We start from the raw sequence: 19158 nt of genomic DNA, 5'->3' as shown, positions 1-19158 counted from the left end.
AAAAAAAAAACAAAACCTTCCCACATAACATTTATATATTTCTGGATTCTCTTCATTCATCCATTTTCTCTTTCTTTACCCACCCACTTCATGACTTAAGACCCAGACAAAGACAAGTCGTATTTCTTTATTCACTGGCAGATGGCAGACATTATCATGAAAGATCACAATGCATTTACAATCATCAAAGAAGCAGATAAAATAAACCGTTCTTAAGGTATGGAATTTCTTATCAAAGAATCTTATTAGAATTAGATTAATAAGAAAATATCCTTATATCTATTAACACAGTTTTATAAATCTATTCTTTAATGTCATTTGGTACTGGTTATTCTTGTTAAAAGCATCTTTCAATGACAATTAATTTTTATAAACAGATTTTGGATCTTTTATGGTTGTTGCTGTGACCTAAGAAACTTTAGCTATCTTGAAGTCACAAAGATATTCACCTACAGTTTCCTCTAAAAACCTTTGTACTTTAGCAATTAAATGAAGGTCTATGACCGATCTCAAATTCATTTTTGTGAGGAAGGGAGTCTTGGTTCATTTTTATTCCACATGAGGGTTAGCTGTTCTGGCCTCATTTATTGAAAAGACTTTCTCTGTTGGATTGCTTCGTGACTTTTGTCAAAAATCAAGTAATCATATAAATGTGGATTTGTTAATAGGCTCTCTCTTATATTCCACTGATTGATTTGTTGTTGATCCTTATGCCAGTATAACACTGTCTTGATGACTTGTCTTGTGACTACTGACTATAATATTCCTTGTATTGCTTTACAAAATTCAAGCCTCTATAAAACGGGGTATAGAGGTACCTGGCTGGCTCAGTCAGTAGAGCATGCAACTTTTGATTCTTAGGGTTGTGATTTCAAGCCCCACATTGGGTGTAGAGATTACTTCAAAATACAAAGCCTTAAAAACAAGGTATATAAATTAGGTTGAAATAATTGCATGGGATCAAGATGAGCCTAAAATAATCCTTAAGAAATCCTTAAGAAATTGTATCACGGCTTTGAAAACACTCCACAACTACTATTATATCCAGAACAAAATATATTTACCCACAAAAAAAAAAAAAATGTAAAACTACAAATTCTTCTTTATTCCCAATTGCAGTTATGTATGAAAAATATTTCATTAACTTTTCCACTCAATTTCCCAGCAGATTTCCTCACATTAGTTATTTAATAATACCACAATGTAATAAGTTTTAAAACAATCCTTAAAAAATTCATGTGTTTGAAGCTAGAAGATGAATAGCAGTCCCCCTACACGTCTAAACTTTTCCATAATAAACTGTTAAAAAGTCATGTATCAATTTCAGAAATGTATCTAGTTAAAAAAAAAAAAGTAGGTAATTTCCTTTATAAAAAGAAGTTCTATAAAATCTCCCTTTAACTTGCAAAAGACTAGGAGCAAGAATACAATTATTTCATAAAATAACAAAAAACAAAGCAACTCCCAAAAGTAATTTTTAAAAACCCATTGTGAGTAAACTACATGGTTCTTGAAACTACTAGGCTGTACCAATTTCATTCAAATTGGCATAGAAGGATCCTCCAAAATCATATCCTATTTTTTAAAAAAGCAGATAGCCTGATTTATCAAACCTCTGATTTTTTTAATAAAGATACAACTTAGCAGCTTGAAAAATATTGCCAGACTAAGAAAACACCAAAATAATTTAAGATTTATCATTTGTTCTTAACCTGAAATTCTGCTTTGAAGCATAATTCTCATACCTTCCTGAAATAATCCCATAATACATAAATACATAACCCCAAACAATTAAAGAAAGTCTGCTAAAATAAACTGAATATTTATTACTTTTTCTACTGGCAGCAATGAAAATCACTAGAAACTATAATTCTGTCTTTTTCAAATGATCTGCATTAAAACCATACTTTCTCAAGATAAAATTCAGTCTTAAAATCCTCAAAATGTTTATATATATCATAGACAAATACTGATTTTTTCTTCATTAATGATGAGGAGAAACAAGAGATCCACTTTAATCAAGATCTGACATTCATAAATTTTAAGCATGTAACTGAGCTAAAAGATTAAGAGATTAATTCTAACAATCACAGGTAGAGAATATCATTTATGCAATTTCTAGGTTCATTATGCTAGTGTCTATCCAGAGAACCAACAGAAATTCTCAGATCCAATTTCAAATAATGGAATTTGGGCAAGCACTCTTAATATCACTTTTATTTAATATGCACTACATGCACATGATGCAGGTAGGGAAAGAATCCATGCATTAAAGACAAGACAGACTGGTACTATTGCCAAACGTGCACTGTGTCAATTAGGATGTTGCTCAAAGTTCTTTATACTTAATGGTTTCCATGAAAATAAGTGCAGAAGCAGAAATGTGTATACATCCCAAAAGATCTTCATTTGGTTTCCTGTGCTTTCTTTGCATTCTGTTTTTCTTTTGCCTAGAAATTAAAGACAGTATTCTATAAAATCTTAAAAGTGCATTTCAGATCATATTAAACTGTAAGTGGGCATTCTTAAACTAAAAGGCTTGAAATGAATTGTTTTCAAGATTTCTAGAGCATTGTCTTTCATAACCCAAGATTTGCAACAAACTACTGCTGGACAAATTAATGGTTATACTTTGCCCTCAATAAAAAAAAAGGTTATGTTTGGTTTACAGTTCTTTCTTATCTGCAGTTAAAATGTAATATTATAATTGTAATAATTTAAGCATACATAATTACTCATTCCACAAAGTCATATTAATAAATACTTCAAAACAATCTATTTACATATGTGCCCACTTGCCATTCAAATTGAGTATAAGAAAAATCTTATATTAGTTTCTGCATATTTGAACAAATGAGTTAACAGAGTATCACTGAAGGATCACATATCTGTAGTACTGATAAACTTACAGAATTGAAAAAATGCTCTCCCACCTTATTTCATTTGATCCTTATGACAATTATATAGCTTGAACCCAGTAATTCTATTTTCTTTTTCAGAAGATGAAGAAGAAAACAGAGTTTATAGATATCAAACTTAACAAAAGTCACACAGATTGTATAAAATAAAACCTCAAGAGGTAAAAAGACACCTATTCTATAGCAGTGCTTCTCAATGTATGTACCAATGACCTGGGGACCCTGTTATAAATGCAGGCTGATTCAATAAAAAGCCTGAGATTCTAAATTTCTAACAAATTTTCAGGGGATACCAATTCTGCTGATCCTCAGATAACACTCTGAGAAATAAGATTTTAGAGTACTAGAATATAATGTTCTTTCCACTATGCCATTTAATCAGAAAGGAACAAATTAGAGTTTTGCTATTATACAACTAAGAAAAAAACTTCCTTAAAAAATAGGGTAATTAGAACTATAATATTTTTATAATGTATTAGGTAGTATAATTATTATATAACTATATGATTTAAAAAAGAGTTCTATGCCTTAGAAAATATCTTGAGGAAATGTTACATGTACCATATGAAAAAAATCGTTTGCCTTAACATTTTTAGTTAACAAGCATAATTTGTTCTGTTTCCAAATAATAAAAATACAATTTCACATATAATTTGAAATAAAAATATGTATTTTCCCCACACTGATCTCTGAATATACAGCAGAATATTTAGTAGGATTAACAAAAATAAACTTACTGGTTTATGACATAAACTTTACAGCATAATTTAACGAGCAACATGTAACACCGAGTGTCTATACATTTATTAAACTTTATAATTCAAATAAAATTAAGAATAAGTGAAATAAGTTGAAAGTAATTACCACCATTTCTTGAGCACTTATTTATGTACTATATAGATATCTTATTTAGTCCTCAAGAATGTGAAGTAGGTATGATTCCTAATTTATAAATGAAGAAACAGAAACTATAAGAAAATAACTTGCCTAAAAGCACCAGCCAATAAGTAACATAACAGATTTAAAACCAAAAGATTGTATTCTGTTCAGTCTTTGTTAAAAATATTACATTTCTAAATAGCATGGAAAAAAGGAACATTGTTACCTTCTATACAGTATGCCAATGAAATACCAAAAACCACTGACTCAAGTCAGATAATTCTGTACTCACAAAAATCAATGTAGATATTGTGAATACCAACTATTCTTCTATCTTATTTCTATTAAGGAATAGAAAAAATAAGTTCTGAAGATTATTACCAATGGAATTATAATGTCTTAGTAAAATGTGGACAAAAAATATTGTGAAGATACTTTGAATCCCCCACAGCAACTGAATCTATTATGGTAGGTTACTGGTGATTGTTAAAAACCTGGGATTAAAAAAAAAAAAAAAAAAAAAACCTGGGATAGACAAAGATCCAAAATTACTAGGTTAAGATAAAAATATTAGAATAATTTTAAGTATACCTGAAATAAGTAAAAGTTTTACAAATGAAATCTTCAACTAGCTGATTTTATATTTTAAGAAATAGACTTGGTATATGGCACAAGAAGTTTTGTAACTATGTATTTTTAGGTTACTTCCTGAGCTGTTCTTATATAATGTATATTCAACTTCTGAGAGAAGAACAGAAGCCTCATATAAAAAAAAATACTTATAAGGCAAGATCTTAACCTAATTCATTATAGCCACATGTCCTTGGGAGAATTAAGTCTTGGTCTTTTCTTTATTATTCTGTAAAATAAAAAGATTTTCAAACTCAAATACTTTCATGCTCTTACAGGCTTATTATAAAGCAACTATCTCAGTTAGCCAGAGATCTGATCCTGGACAGGTTTGGCATTTAGCATCACTGCCCAGAGTAGCCACATCTTTTCTGTTGGGTTCCTTCTACCTCTTTCATGCTTTGTTCCTTTTTCCTACCTTCTCTTGGCATAGGGAGCTGAGGCATGGAGGAGGAACATTTTGAACTTACTAATTTCTTAGCAATTTCAACTTATTCATTTCTGAATTCTGTACCTAATTTTTCTTAGAGGTATTGTTATTAAGCAATTATCACTATTAAAGTCGTTGTATATAATTATAAAAATATCTATTGTTTTTCATGTGTGACATTTTTGTTTATCAGCAGGAAGTGATATTCAATTCGAAATAATAATTCTTTTTCAAAATGAGATGAACAAAATATATTTGTTCTTAAAGAAGCTGATTTATTGGTAGAGAATAAGCATTTGATTCTAAACACAGATTTAAAATTTTATGGATATGAAACTTTAAGTAGCATAATGCTATTTAGGAGCTACCCTGTGCTCCTCCAGGACCTTCAGCATGAATTTATTCTGGCACTTATGAGAACAATCCTATCCAGCACAATACTATAATTTATTCTTTTCCCCAATAATATCATGAACTGCTTAAGGCAGAAGAATGTGTCTTAATTATATGTACATCTGAAGACTTTAAGAGAAGTCCCAGAATATATTACAGCTAGATAAATGTTTGATGAATAACTGTAAAATTTCAAAAATTTTAATCAAATAATGTATCTAAATTCCTTTATATCTTTAAAGAATATTCCTTAGGGGATAACAGACTGATTCCTTTAAGGGAATTCCTAAAGGGCTAACAGATATTGCATATACACAAGAAATAAATGTAACCTTAATATTGCTTATACAATATTATTAATCAAAGAATAGCTTCAATAAATAGGCAAAAGGTATAAGGTCAATAACTATCCCTTCGAAAAAAACCTGCAAATACAACACACTGAACTGGTGTCCCACTAACACCAAGCATTCATATACTGCCACCCTGTGTCCAAAATGCGAAGTAAGAAATTATGGTTCTAATGCATGTTCTCAAACTATGATTTCAAAAAAATCTGAAGATATATTGTCATTAAAATCAAACAAGAATGGTCATTTTCCTAAAAAAGTTTATTCACAGGCCAATTTCAAAGCAAAATACGTACAATTTTAAATTACTCAACATTTGTCTGGCCTTTAGTAATATTTATCTACTTAGAATCTGATTTAACATATATGATTTAACACAACAGTACATTATTTTAATATTTTTAATAGAGAAATATTTCATATTGTTTCATACAAAGAACACAGTATCTAGGTACTTTTTAGAATCACAGAACCCTAATTGTTAATCTAAAACTTTGAAAATCAGTTTCCCATCTTAGAATTTTATAGCTTTAATACCCTAAGATACACGAACAGGAAAGCTTTATGGAAAAGATAAGACTAGCAGTTTTCTGCAATAATTTGTGCACTTAGTGCTAAAAGCAGAAACATACATTTCAGATCTGGGTAATAAGGTATACACAAAAACCTTCATTCTCATCTCCTATTATTTAAAATTTATGATGATACAAAAGGTGGGTTGAAGTGTATCTTTGCTTCAGAAACTTTAAAACTAATAAGAAACACATACCTACCATGTATTCTGCTCTTAAGTTAATGGTTCAAAATTTTATTTGCCTAGTAGCGTCTTCTCAAAGTGTTTCTCAAAATGTGGTACACAAACCAGCTGCATTAGAATCATTTGGGGTAACATTAAAGATTCCTTCCCCTATATCAGAATATCTGGGGAGGGGCCAGGTAACATGTATTTTAAAGAGTATCCAGTGATAGTCACTTTCAAAAACACTGATTTACAGTTTAACTGCATTGCATTTATGCAATAAGTATTTAAGTGCCTTATATTAATGAAAAAAAATCTTAGAAATCAGAATTTTTTTACAAACCTATGTTAGCTTTTCTTCAGGGGAAAGAATATTAGCTTAGGAATGAATTTTAAAAAACATATTTCTTAGTCTACGCTATAGTTATATTTTTCCCTTCAATGTCCATTCTAGTTTTGAATTCTATAATAATTGAAATATTTTCTAAATTAAGTAACAGAGAATCTATTACTTCAATTGTTAACTTAAAAATTTGCTTTCACCTTAGGGGCGCCTGGGTGGCTCAATTGGTTAAGCATCCAAAGTTTCAGCTCAGGTCATGATCTCAGGGTCATGAGATCAAGCCCCACACCTCAGGCTCTGCATTCAGTGCAGAGTCTGCAAGAGATTCTCTTTCCCTCTTCCTCTGCTATATAACTATAGCTCTCAAATAAATAAATAAAATGTTTTTTAAAAATTTGCTTTCAGTTTAAGGAAAGGAAATGTTTTAAATTTTGTTCTAACATTAGGCACAACCGAGTTCTTAAGACTAGGGAGTCTTGGAAGTCTAAAACAATGGGGCAATTCCTTATTTTTATTTCACAATATCAGGTTGAACAAATGCTCATCTAGAATATAAAACAGTAAGTAAAAGCAAAAAAAAAAAAAAATTAAAATAAGAATGCTTCAACAAATTTTACCTCTACTCAAGCCAAAAAAAAAAAATTCGTTTTGGGGGAATTTACATCTAAATATTCACCAGTAAAATACTTACCTTTTCTACTAGTGGTATTAACTGCTGGTGTTCTGCTAAAGTCTTTAATAATTCCATAATGAAAGGCAGGTAATTATGCTTCCTTCTGATATTTTCAATCTGAAAATAAAACAAATATCAAGCAACACTAACTTTACATTTCCACTAAGTGTCTGATACTTTGATCTTTGCATCCAATCCAAAATAGAAATGGGAGAAAACCTTCCATTCTCAAAAGAAAAAAAATATTAGAAATAATGAGATTCCATCCCCACTGAGAATAAAGACTAACATAATAAAACACATGAAGAGTTTCTTGGGTGTGGCTTCCTATTCTTGGATTATCAAATAAAAAGAGACTTTTAAAAGGCTAAAATTATTTATGAAAACATAACCTATGAAAGTAAATTTAAGAAGCCCACATGATAAATTAACACTCTTATTACTACTACTATGCAAATAATCAGGCCAAACCTGCAGATTTATTCTGTGATCAAGAATGATCTTTCTTTAAATTACTTTTAATCAAGAAGGCAGACTACAGGGAAAGATCTGTGCTTCAAGTGAAAACTATGCACTGTCTACAGCACCCCTCCCAAGGTACATGAATTCTAGTTTTTCACTGCCATTGAGCTATTAAATAGTCTGTCTGATAAAGGTTCAATTTATTTCCATTCTCCCATAGAAAAAAAAGTTTACATCTTTAGTAAATTCATTTCAATGTTCCTTTACTTGAGCTTCTTTAACATCTCATTTGAATAGTTGTGAAATCTTCCAGGATCCTTCAATTAATTAATGAATTAAATAAAATCCTAACTCATGTTCATTTTATAGCTGTATAAGAATCATTCTACCTTTCTGAACAAGCATTCTAAAGCAATGAAACAGGTAAAGATTCTGAAAACTAAATTTGTGTTTTATTTTAGGCTAATGTTAAAACTTACTTAGTAATGGAGTAACCTTGCATAAGAATATGTAAGTGATGGGTAGTTATTTTTGCATACCACATAAAATGGAAGATAAATATTCAAGCTTTCATCCCTTACTTTCCTATCTCCGTGACTTGGAATACACTGGAGCCAGCCCCTACCACTTCCATCTGAAGAAATCCTATCAGTCCAAGGCTCATTTTTTTTAACATTTATTGGCTGTTAAGTATGATGCAAAGAAGCATTATGCTAGCTAATGCTTTGGTGAGCAAGAAAAAAAGAAAAAGGACATGCCTGCCTTCAACTGAGATTCAAATGAATAACAATGCCTTTTGTACTATGATATACATGAGAAATAACATAACTACCACTTCTAAACTTACACAAAATTCAAAGCTCCCTTTACTCTTCACTCTCTGAAAAAAGCTAATCAGATTGCAAGTGAAAGAATATTACTAAAAATAACCTTGCTTTGTATTTGACTCTGAATTCTATAAATGTTTGCCATAATTAAAATTGAATCAAGAGTTGTTTAAAAACCCTAAGAAACTGGAAAGGAAATTTAAAAAATGCACCCAATTGTGTACCAAGTTGGTGACAGAACCAAACCAAGAGGAAATGTTTTCAAGTGAATTTAAAAACATAGCAATTTGACTGTATATCCAAAATGGGATATACACTAAGGAAAAAATACAGTTAAAACATTTTTCAAAAAATAAATAAATAAAATAAAAACTTTTTCCAGTTGTTATTAACACTACTATTGTTATTCTGAACCTTCTTATACAAATCCATGTTTTTTATACATATAGCATAAATCAAGTAATTATGTTAATATTGTTAGGAATCAAGACTTTCAGCTTAAGAGAAGAGATGCAAATGGTTAATTTCAAGTATAAAGCCCTCTAGTTACTGTTTTCTTTTAAAAGGCTCCACACCCAAGGCTTCAATTCAGGACCCTGAGATCAAAAGTCCCATGATCTACCAACTGAGCCAGTAAGGTGCCCGAAGCCCTTTAATTCTAAATTTGAATACTGAATTCACGTTGTATGAACTCACATTTTATTTCCTCTTCAAACTAAAACAAGAAAACAAAAATGTATTTTTTAGCTCTGAAAAGGCCTAGACATAATAACTAATAAGTATTATTAAGCACCCAAATAGTGGTTTCTAAATATCATTTCCCAACAGAAGGATCCAGGGCTTCTTGAAAAAAATGGCTAATCCAAGTCTGAAGTAGGAAATGTACAAAATGAGTCTGAAACATCTTGTCACTCTGGAAATCAAGGGAGCTATCAAAAATGAAGAGAATCATACCAAAAGAACTTAGGAGAGACAGCCTGAAGTGGATCCTAATGGCCAAAGACAAGACAATTTGATCATCATTAATTACAGTGAACTGAAACATCAAATAGGTTAAAAATCTGTTCATAATGACACTTGAAAAAAAATTAAGAAGAATCCTTACTAGTTACCTCTGTGGAGTGCAAGGAATCAACTCATTATTCTTAAAACTAGTAAATGAGGAAAAACCAGCATTCAACATACCCTAATGTCAAGATATACTACTCTATTAAAGGAACAAATAAAAAGAAAACATACCTTATATCTTTTTAGTTTCTGTACTTCTTCTTCAATAAGCATCTGATTTTTGGCAACCTCTGACTGAATAGCACTTAGCATATTATTGCCCTGGTCTGTATCCATGGGTTCCTCCTTAGGGTAAAGAAAAAGAAACAGCATACCCTAATGACCGAGTCCAAAACATTTTAAAATGATAAATACAGTACAATTATTTTCAGATTTTACTCCATACTGGTGACAGGATACCTGCCTATTAACTGCAAAATTAAAGGACAAAATCCCTTAGTAGTACCTCCTGTATTCTGTTCTACAATGACATGTATGAACTTTTACCTAAAAACAACCTATACTGCAAAGTACTAGATTGTTATAATCTTTTGTTCAACTATAAAATGAATTTGCTTAAATATGGTCTTAAGACAGTATGATCAAAGGAATGTAAAAAGGTACTATTACTAATTATCTTCTCTAATCATATTTACTCTAGAAAAATAATCAATAGATGAGTAAAGATTACATGTAAATCTAAATGTACCCAATTAATTCTGTGAGAAATATATTCTAACTTGCCTAATTATATAATGAAATTAAATAATTAACTGCTAACACATACTTAACATGTAATATTTGTCAGTCCATTTTAAGTGGCTTACATATATTATCTCAGTTTATACTCACAAGGGCCTTATAAGGTAAATACTATTAACCTCACAACAGCATTATAAGGTAAATACTATTAACTTCATTTTACATTAAGGAACTGAAGCACAGGGGTGCCTGAGTGGCTCAGTCAATTAAGCTACTGATTCTTGATTTAGGTTCAGGTAGTGATCTCAGGGTTGTGAGCTCAAGCTCTGCATGGGCTCCGTGCTTGGCATGAAGCCTACTGAAGATTGTCTTTCCCTCTCCCTGCCCTCCTACCACTCTTACCTGCACATGCAGCATGTGCTCTCTCTCTTGGAAGAAAAGGAGGGAGGGAGGGAAGGAAGGAGGAAGGAAAGGAGGAAGGAAAGGAGGGAGGGAGGGAGGGAGGGAGGGAGGGAGGGAGGGAGGAAGGAAGGAAGGAAGGAAGGAAGGAAGGAAGGAAGGAAGGAAGGAAAGCACAAAGAAATATACTCCAATTCATACATCCACTAAGTGGCAAAGCCAAGAGCTGAATCTAGGCAGCCTGACTCCAGTGTATTCTCTTATCACTCGGGATACTTTATTAAATCAAGGAAGGAAGGAAAAAAAGAGAAAGAGAGAGAGAGAGAGAGAGAGAGAGAAAGAAAAAAAGAAAGAAAGAAAGAAAGAAAGAAAGAAAGAAAGAAAGAAAGAAAGAAAGAAAGAAAAGAGAAAGAAAGTGAAAAAGAGAAACAAAGAAAAAGAACAAAGAAAGAGAGAAAATACCCTGAGATCACTAAACTAGAACTTTGTGCTTAAAAACATAGTCACAAACCTCAGCAAGTTGTCTTTGTAACTCGGCTATCTTCTGTTCATATATCATTTTTCTGTCAGATACAATGGCCATTAAGTTAAACCGAATTTCACCTTCACTGTACCTAAAAAAAGTTAGTTTATAATGTAATAAAGAATTATAACAGTATTACACTTAAGATAACTATTGCGATCACACCAGGGTTCTTTAGAATAAACATAAATCGATCAACTGACTAACAGTGAAAATTGATACTAAAAAAAAAACTTTCAGGGATGCCTGGGTGCCTCAGCAGTTGAGCATCTGCCTTCGGCTCAGGGTATGATCCTGGGGTCCCGGGATCGAGTCCCACATCGGGCCCCCTGTGTGGAGCCTGCTTCTGGCTCTGCCTGTGTCTCTGCTTCTCTCTCTCTCTCTCATGAATAAATAAATAAAATCTAAAAACCAAAACAAAACAAAAAAACCTTTCATATATGAAAGGCTACAACTACAGAAAAAAACTAGATAAACTTAATCACAAATATTTTTAAATGTTCTAAAAAATGTTATAACACTAAAGATTTGAAATAAAAAATATCAGTTTTCCTACTTTTATAAGAAATGTAACAATTATCATTTACTTAAGATCTCAGAAAAAAATAAACTAAGACCTCACATTTGTTGGATTAATTATACTGGCATTTTTGACAGTAATTAACTATATTCCTAACTACATACTTTTTTCCAAGTCATCATGTAGTTGCTATTTTTAAATGAACATATTTTTATATTTCACTTATATTTTATTATAAAATATTTGTATAATATTTTATTAATATAATGTGATTATACCGTTGGTCAAATTTCCAAGTGATGTTTTATTTTCACTACTATGATACCAGAGTATCACAATGAGACATCTCATAGTATAAATTTATTTTTGGTAAGGAATGACATTAGAAGAATTATTGGTAACATTATGTAAATGGCGCTTAATCAAGATGAGGATATATAGAAAATGTAAGCCTTTTTTTTTTGCATTATTTGCTTATAACAGTTTCTCATACACAGTTCTATTCACTGAAAGAATTGGGAGCAATATTAACTACAGTGCTTTGAACTATGTAAAAATGTTTTAAAAACTCTGCTGTGGAACTTCCATTTCCTTATTCTTCCTACTAAGAAAATACCAAAATGAAACCACAAGATATAATATATAGACATACATACATATATATATTTTTTAAGATTTTATTTATTTATCCATGAAACACAGAGAGAGAGAGAGGCAGAGACACAGGGAGAAGGAGAAGCAGGCTCCATGCAGGGAGCCTGATGCAAGACTCGACCCGGGGTTCCCAGGATCTGGCCCTGGGCTGAAGGCGGTGCAAAACCGCTGAGCCACCCAGGCTGCCCGACATAATATATATTTTTTAAAAGAAAAGGAAAAGAAAAACCAAAATTCTGAAAGGTGGAGAGAAGGCAGACAAGCCAGGGAACCAGGAGCCAAAAATGACACAGTAGTGAGCTCCTTGAGTTATCTCATCTGCCTTCAAATAGTCTAGACTTGGAGTTAAAGAAGCCAGCAGCTAAGAAATGCCAACAGGCACAGACTAAAAAAGCACCAACAAAAGTCTGCTCCTTCTACCCAAACAGAAAGGGGGCAATTCAGGAGACAAAACCTTTAGACTACTCTACCACTCTACCACACCTAAGCACAAGTGAAAAACAATTGTGCCCCAACCCTACCAACCAGCAAAAGCTGAGTAGGAAGATGGGACTTTATCCCTGAAGGCAGTAACAACACCTACTGCAGTGTCTAGAAGAGACTAAATGGGAAGCGAAGTGGGAAGTCACTACTGCAGTGATAAAAAAGACTTTTTCTTCAAAATTGTCTTAGCTGTTATAGTTTCTCTGTCTTCCTGTATAAATTTTAGTATAAAATTTATGTATATAAATACAAATAAATACAACCTTTTAAGATTTTTTTAATTTATTTGTTCATGAGAGACAGAGAGAGAGGCAGAGACACAGGCAGAGAGAGAGGCAGGCTCCCTGTGGGGAGTCCCATACGGGACTTGACCCCAGGACACTGCGACCATGATCTGAGCTAAAGGCAGATGCTCAATCACTGAGTGACTCAGGCATCCCATAAAAAATCTTTTAAAGATAAATACATAAATGTATAAAACTACAACAAGGGGCACCTGAGTGGCTCAGTAGGTTAAGCATCTGCCTTCAGCTCACGTCATGATTCCAAGGTCCTGGGACTGAGCCCCACATGGGACCCCAGTTCAGCGGAGAGTCTGATTCTCCCTCTCCCTCTGTATGTGCTTTTTCTCAAATAAATAAATAAAATCTAAAAAAAAAAAAAAAAAAAAGTAACCACTACAATTTGAAATATTACTACCCATCTACTAGAATAGCTGAAATAAAAAATTTTGACAAAACTAAATGCTAGCAAGGATGTGGAAAAACTGGATCACTCATACATTGTTGGTGGGAATGTAAAATGCTACAGTGACTAGAAGAGTTTGGCAGTTTCTTAGAAAATTAAACATGCATTTTGAACTCAGCAATGGCACTCCTGGACATTTATCACAGAGAAATGAAAACTTACGTTCACACAAAAATATGTACACAGATTGTTTATTACTGGTTTATTCATGACAGCCAAAAACCAGAAGCAATCCAGATGTCCTTCAAGGGTATACGGTCAAAAAAGTGGTCCCACTCATACCACAAGCTACTATCCATGATTAGAAAAGAATGAACTACTTATGTACTTAATGACCTGGATAAATCTCCAGAAAATTATTCTGAGTAGAAGAAGATAACCCAAAAAGGTTACAAATTGTATGATTCCAATTATGCAATATTCTTTAACTGACAAAAATTATAAAACTAGACATTAAGGATGGGGGGGGGGGAGAGGCAACAGAAGAAGGAAGTGGTTGTGGCTTTATGAAATCATTCTGCATCTTGACTGTATCAATGTCAATATCCTGGCTGTTGACACTGTACTCCAGCTCTCTAAGATGTTACCATTGCTGGGTAAAGGGTATATGGGATCTCTCTATATTATCTTCATAACTGAATGTGAATATATAATTATGTCAAAAAAAGGGTTTTAATTTAATTAAAAAAACAGATGCTTAAAAACAAAACTCTGCAAAACAACTATACAAAATATCTAATGGAGATCTGCATGTTTAACTTTTATAAAGAGCACATATTACTATGTAGATTTTAAATATTTCTGAAATAGATTTCTTAAACATATTAATCCAATCAAAAGTAGATATTCAATAAGCACTGCTAATATAAAAAATAAAAGTTGAAAAAAATGTTCAAAAATCAGAATATTATGCCAGTGAGATTAGCTGAGCATTTACTTTTGTATCCTTTTTTCTATGACTGGCCTTACTGCGCTGATCCAGTCATCTTGATTGCATGCACCTAGAAAGAAATTTGAAAGCAATTAAATAAAATAAAATCACCATTAAAATTATTTCAAAAGTTAGTCTAAAATGTCTTTTTTATAAATATTTTGGCAAATTCAGAACAGTAAAAATCCTTTTAGCATAACTATGTTAAAACTCAGTTCTTATTTTCTTAGTAATGGTAAGGGCAAAAAGCATTAGTATAATTGCATTACCACATTATTGTATCACTTAGTAGGTGCTGAACAAATGTTTGGAAAAGTAATTAATTAGGGAGTTATCCCATTAAAATCCACAACTTTGTAAAATAAGAATAACTACCTTTATTTTACAGTGATAAAACTGAGGGCTAAGAAAAACAGCACACAAATTAGGAGCAAATAAGGATTCAATCCTTATCAGTCTGATTCCCTACCATTTTAAGTATAAAATAAAACACTGAAATCTACACATAAAGCAAAACCAATTTTACCCAGTTGTTTTAATCCTCTTTTCCACCATAACTTCTAGCACTGCCACCAGTTGTATAGCAAAACTGGCTATTTTATTTTATCTTTTACTTCCTTTATATTTGATGGTTCTAATGAATAGTGACCAGATAGTAGAAGCCAACAAAGAAAATGCAGAGATCAGCTCAACTACCAAACTACAAAAAAATTAACTTCAAGAGACTTTAAAGAACATTCTATCAATTTTCTGTGACATAGAAAAATAAGTATTTTTAAATATAGAAATAACATGTAAATCTGCATTAGACAAATTACTGGTTCTATGCAGGAGACATGCTCAAAAAGTACAAACAAAATGAAACTATGTTTATTTTTTAATCTAAAACTAAAGTTTTATGAACAGCAGATATTGTTACATTCAATAAAAACAGGTTTTATTGGACTTAAAAATGAACCTAATTTTTTAAAAAAGGAAACTTAATGAGGTAAAAATAAGTAGTAAAAATTCTTTGTGGTCTTATGATTTTAGTACTGTATCAGAATCACCAATTATATCCTCAACCTTATCATTTTTGCTTACAGTTAGAGACGGTAGGATTGGGACAAATCTACCCTTTGGCCCAAAGAACAGCATTTTAATATTTAAACAGAAACTTTGAAGAAAAATACTTTTACAGATTGTTCAACACTGAATTAAAGTGATTCTGAATGATCCAATTCTAAGGGAAAACAGTTTAATACAAGATGGTAAGAAATGCTTACAATCCCTTGTCACTAAGTTAAAAATGACCAGAATAACTTCTATTCACTAAAAGAAGTAGCTTTTTAAAGTTAACTGGAAAATAAAAAATGAATTATGTAATCTATGCATGGGTTTCTCTTAGAAAAAAATTAAAGATCCCAGTTGAACTACAGTAGTCAACATGTCCTTCCTATCTGTTATTTAACCTCATAAAGTAATGAAAAGCTTAAGACTCCCATGACATTATACTATCTCATGGTCACCTTCCCCTTCAAAATCTAAGCAGTGGTGTGGCTAAAGCAAAGAAAGACTACCCAATCTTTTTTCATTGTCAAAAGTGAAATACCAGGAACAGGAAACAGATTACCTAAATCAATTGGTCCTTCTCTTAATCCATCTAATTCATACAATCTTCCATTTACAGGAACATAACTGACAAAATGAAAAGCATCTTCTTCTTTTGCTGATGTCTTTGCATCAAATTCAAACATCTGCTGTCTACAGTCAGGAAAAAAAATAGTGAGAAACAAACAAGCAAAAAAAGAAACGGTGTTCATTTAACAAAAAGTCTCTTTACCTGGCAAAACTGTTGTGTACTTGTCGAATCACATCTGAATTGCTTAGTGCCAAACCTTTCATCTAAAATAATTGTTAAAAAAAAATAAAAATTAAAAAAAAATAAAAAATAAAATAAAATAATTGTTAAAGTAGCCTGTTAAAAAAGAGAATTATCACAAATAGGGCATTTCAGGAATAATATGATTATACTCACAGCTGCATCAAAACTTTGTGAAAATTCTTTAAATTCTGATAATGTCTCTCCCAAATGGACATCTTGATGGGTACAGTTTAATAACACACTTACTATGGCTTGGGTAGCACAAGCATTGTTAATTACCTATAAAACATAAATGCAAAAATATTATCAATTTATTTTTCAAAAAGCAGCTTTTAACAGATGACAATACCCTCCAAAATATGTTGAGTAATGCTAACAGTTTTCAAAATATATGTCATATATTCTTAACATAAACATAATAAACATGCTTAATTCCATCTACTATTTTCAGGAATTTGCTGCAGTTCTGGAGTTGAGGATTCTAGGAAACCAAATAAATTAAACAAACTCATAACATCAGCAAAACCAATCCAGTTAGGGTAATAAGACCAATCTTCCTTCATCTAAACAAAGCTGATTAAAACCAACAGAACTTATCCTCCCTCCTATTTACTTCTTAAATTCATTTCTGCCTATCCAAGTTTAACCATATTTCAGTATTTGGCACAAGCTCCAACTCACCTAGGTGGCTTTGAGAGAAATTACCCAACAACTGCTATTAGTTTCGACCCTCCTTTGAGTTCCTAAAAAGGATATATATTGTCCATACATTTTTTCAACTCAGTCATATATAGTCTTTACAGTGCTGTCACCTAGCTGTTAACTATTTTTTTTAACACATTATGTGGACCTTACATTTTAGGGTGAAAAAAACATTTAGACAGCACTTACTCTGTGCCAGGTACTTTTCCAGGCACTTCACATGTATTAATTCTTTCAATTCTCTCAAAAACCTATGAAGAAGGAGTAATACTATATCCCCATTTTACATCTGTGGAAGCTAAAGCACAAAGAAGTTAAGTAACTTGCCCCAAGGGCACAGAGTTAAGCAAGAAGCATACAGGCTGGTTCTAAAATTTGTGCCCTTAGCCACCATGTAAGGCTGACTGTACATAAATAGTCTCTCTAACAAGATTATGACCTACTGTGGACAAGGGCTTCTTCCTTATTCCCTATACAAAGTGCTGAGATTATAGAGCTAGAAAGAACCTCAAATGACTAGTGTGAATATCAGGAAAGTTAATTGTAAAGTTGAACTAAATTTAGTGAATGATATTTAAAAATACAGTTTAGTCCAATTGCTATATTTTGTTACTACACTATAATTTAATACTATCTTCAACTTAGTCTTTCCATAATGCTAATTCCCTTATGATTTTACTATTTAACAAATTATCTATTTATATCCTGCCAGACTTCAGAAGAAAAATTTTCAATTATCTTCTGTCTTTAATTCTTATACTCCTCTACTTTTTGTGTTGCCAGAGGCTTTTGAGGTCTTGTGAAATCCACCAGTTTTTAAATTATTTGCTGCGGTATGTTTGAAAAATTCATTGATAAGACTGCTTTCTCCACTAGAAACATTTTCTTACATTCAGTTCTCAAACAAACATGATATACCACACTTCTCATATTCCTTTCTGATAGTATCTTATACTCAAAACTATCTTATAACTGACAAATTAAAGTAACAAGAAATCTAGAATCCAATTAATATTGCTATTTCTTTTAATATGTATTTTTCTCTGAATCACAGTTCTTTAGTAAATTTGGATAAAAAATTTCAATGGTTACACAAGACTTCATACAGGTGGTTAACTAAAACTTTGTAAGACTCAGTACCCTCTTATCTTGGACCAGAATTATCTGGGATGAAAGTATCTGGCAATGGGTTGGTAAGAGCAAAGTTAGAAGTTAAAATTTATACTCATTCACATGTTATTTCAAATTCATACATTAAAGACATACTATGTACCTGGTGCCAGGTTACATGCTGAGACTATGGCAGAGAATATTCTCAAACATTCCTATGATCTGAGGATTTCTGTAATCCATCACTTTAGAAAACTTTTTTAAAGAATTAGAAAAAACTCCTTCCAAACTCATCAAGTTAAATACATTAAATGTGCAGTTTTTTGTATAATCCATCATATTTCAATATTTTTTAGAAAGGGAAAAATCCTGTAGTTAATATTTCCCTTTCAATGTTAATAATGATTCATACTGTCCATGATTTATTACAAGTTATTTTGTGTGTTTATGAAGAATAGTAATCATGGTGTGCTTGGGAATAAAAATATCTTTCCAGGTTTAAAAATGAGTTTAGCGCCACCATGTGGTTATGCTACATACAGCACAAACTGCCAAAAGAAAAAAGATGGTAAATAGGGTACCTCTACACTGTCTCTTTCAAATATTTACGAAGCAGTATGTGTGTACCAAACACTGTGTAAGTATGTAGTGCACAGTGAACGAGAGAGTTAGTGAGGTCTTTCACTTCATTAAACTCACATAAAAAAACCTTATATAGATCTATTTGGGACAACTTTAACTTTAGTTCATGTCACAAAAAATTTAGTGCAGCATAATTTACATAGTCCCCAACTTTTTACATCTTTAATTTATCCTGAGTATTCTAGTATAT

General features: G+C 31.7%; 1 protein-coding gene across 8 annotated transcripts in view; it reads right to left on the bottom strand.

Annotated features, from left to right (window-relative positions):
• Nucleotides 1–111: 111 nt before the first annotated feature.
• UCHL5 (ubiquitin C-terminal hydrolase L5) overlaps nt 112–19158 on the bottom strand; it is a 40811-nt gene continuing 21764 nt past the window's right edge. For 4 of the 8 annotated variants that reach the window (XM_025991334.2, XM_072759490.1, XM_072759489.1 and 1 more), the window contains 8 exons: nt 16668–16793; nt 16473–16534; nt 16263–16393; nt 14657–14720; nt 11304–11406; nt 9884–9994; nt 7374–7472; nt 112–2450 (listed from right to left, as the gene is read on the bottom strand). In XM_025991334.2, coding sequence (XP_025847119.1) covers nt 2406–2450; nt 7374–7472; nt 9884–9994; nt 11304–11406; nt 14657–14720; nt 16263–16393; nt 16473–16534; nt 16668–16793 — 741 coding nt within the window. In that variant the 3' untranslated portion in view covers nt 112–2405. Of the gene's footprint in view, nt 2451–7373; nt 7473–9883; nt 9998–11303; nt 11407–14656; nt 14721–16262; nt 16394–16472; nt 16535–16667; nt 16794–19158 lie in introns of all 8 variants that reach the window. The other 4 variants (XM_025991333.2, XM_025991335.2, XM_025991337.2 and 1 more) reach the window with 1 other exon arrangement.

Source organism: Vulpes vulpes, chromosome 5 (genome assembly GCF_048418805.1).
Source record: "Vulpes vulpes isolate BD-2025 chromosome 5, VulVul3, whole genome shotgun sequence".
Taxonomy (NCBI): Eukaryota; Metazoa; Chordata; class Mammalia; order Carnivora; family Canidae; genus Vulpes; species Vulpes vulpes.
Note: the sequence above shows the minus strand (reverse complement) of the source record. Positions and strands in the feature narration are given on the sequence as shown.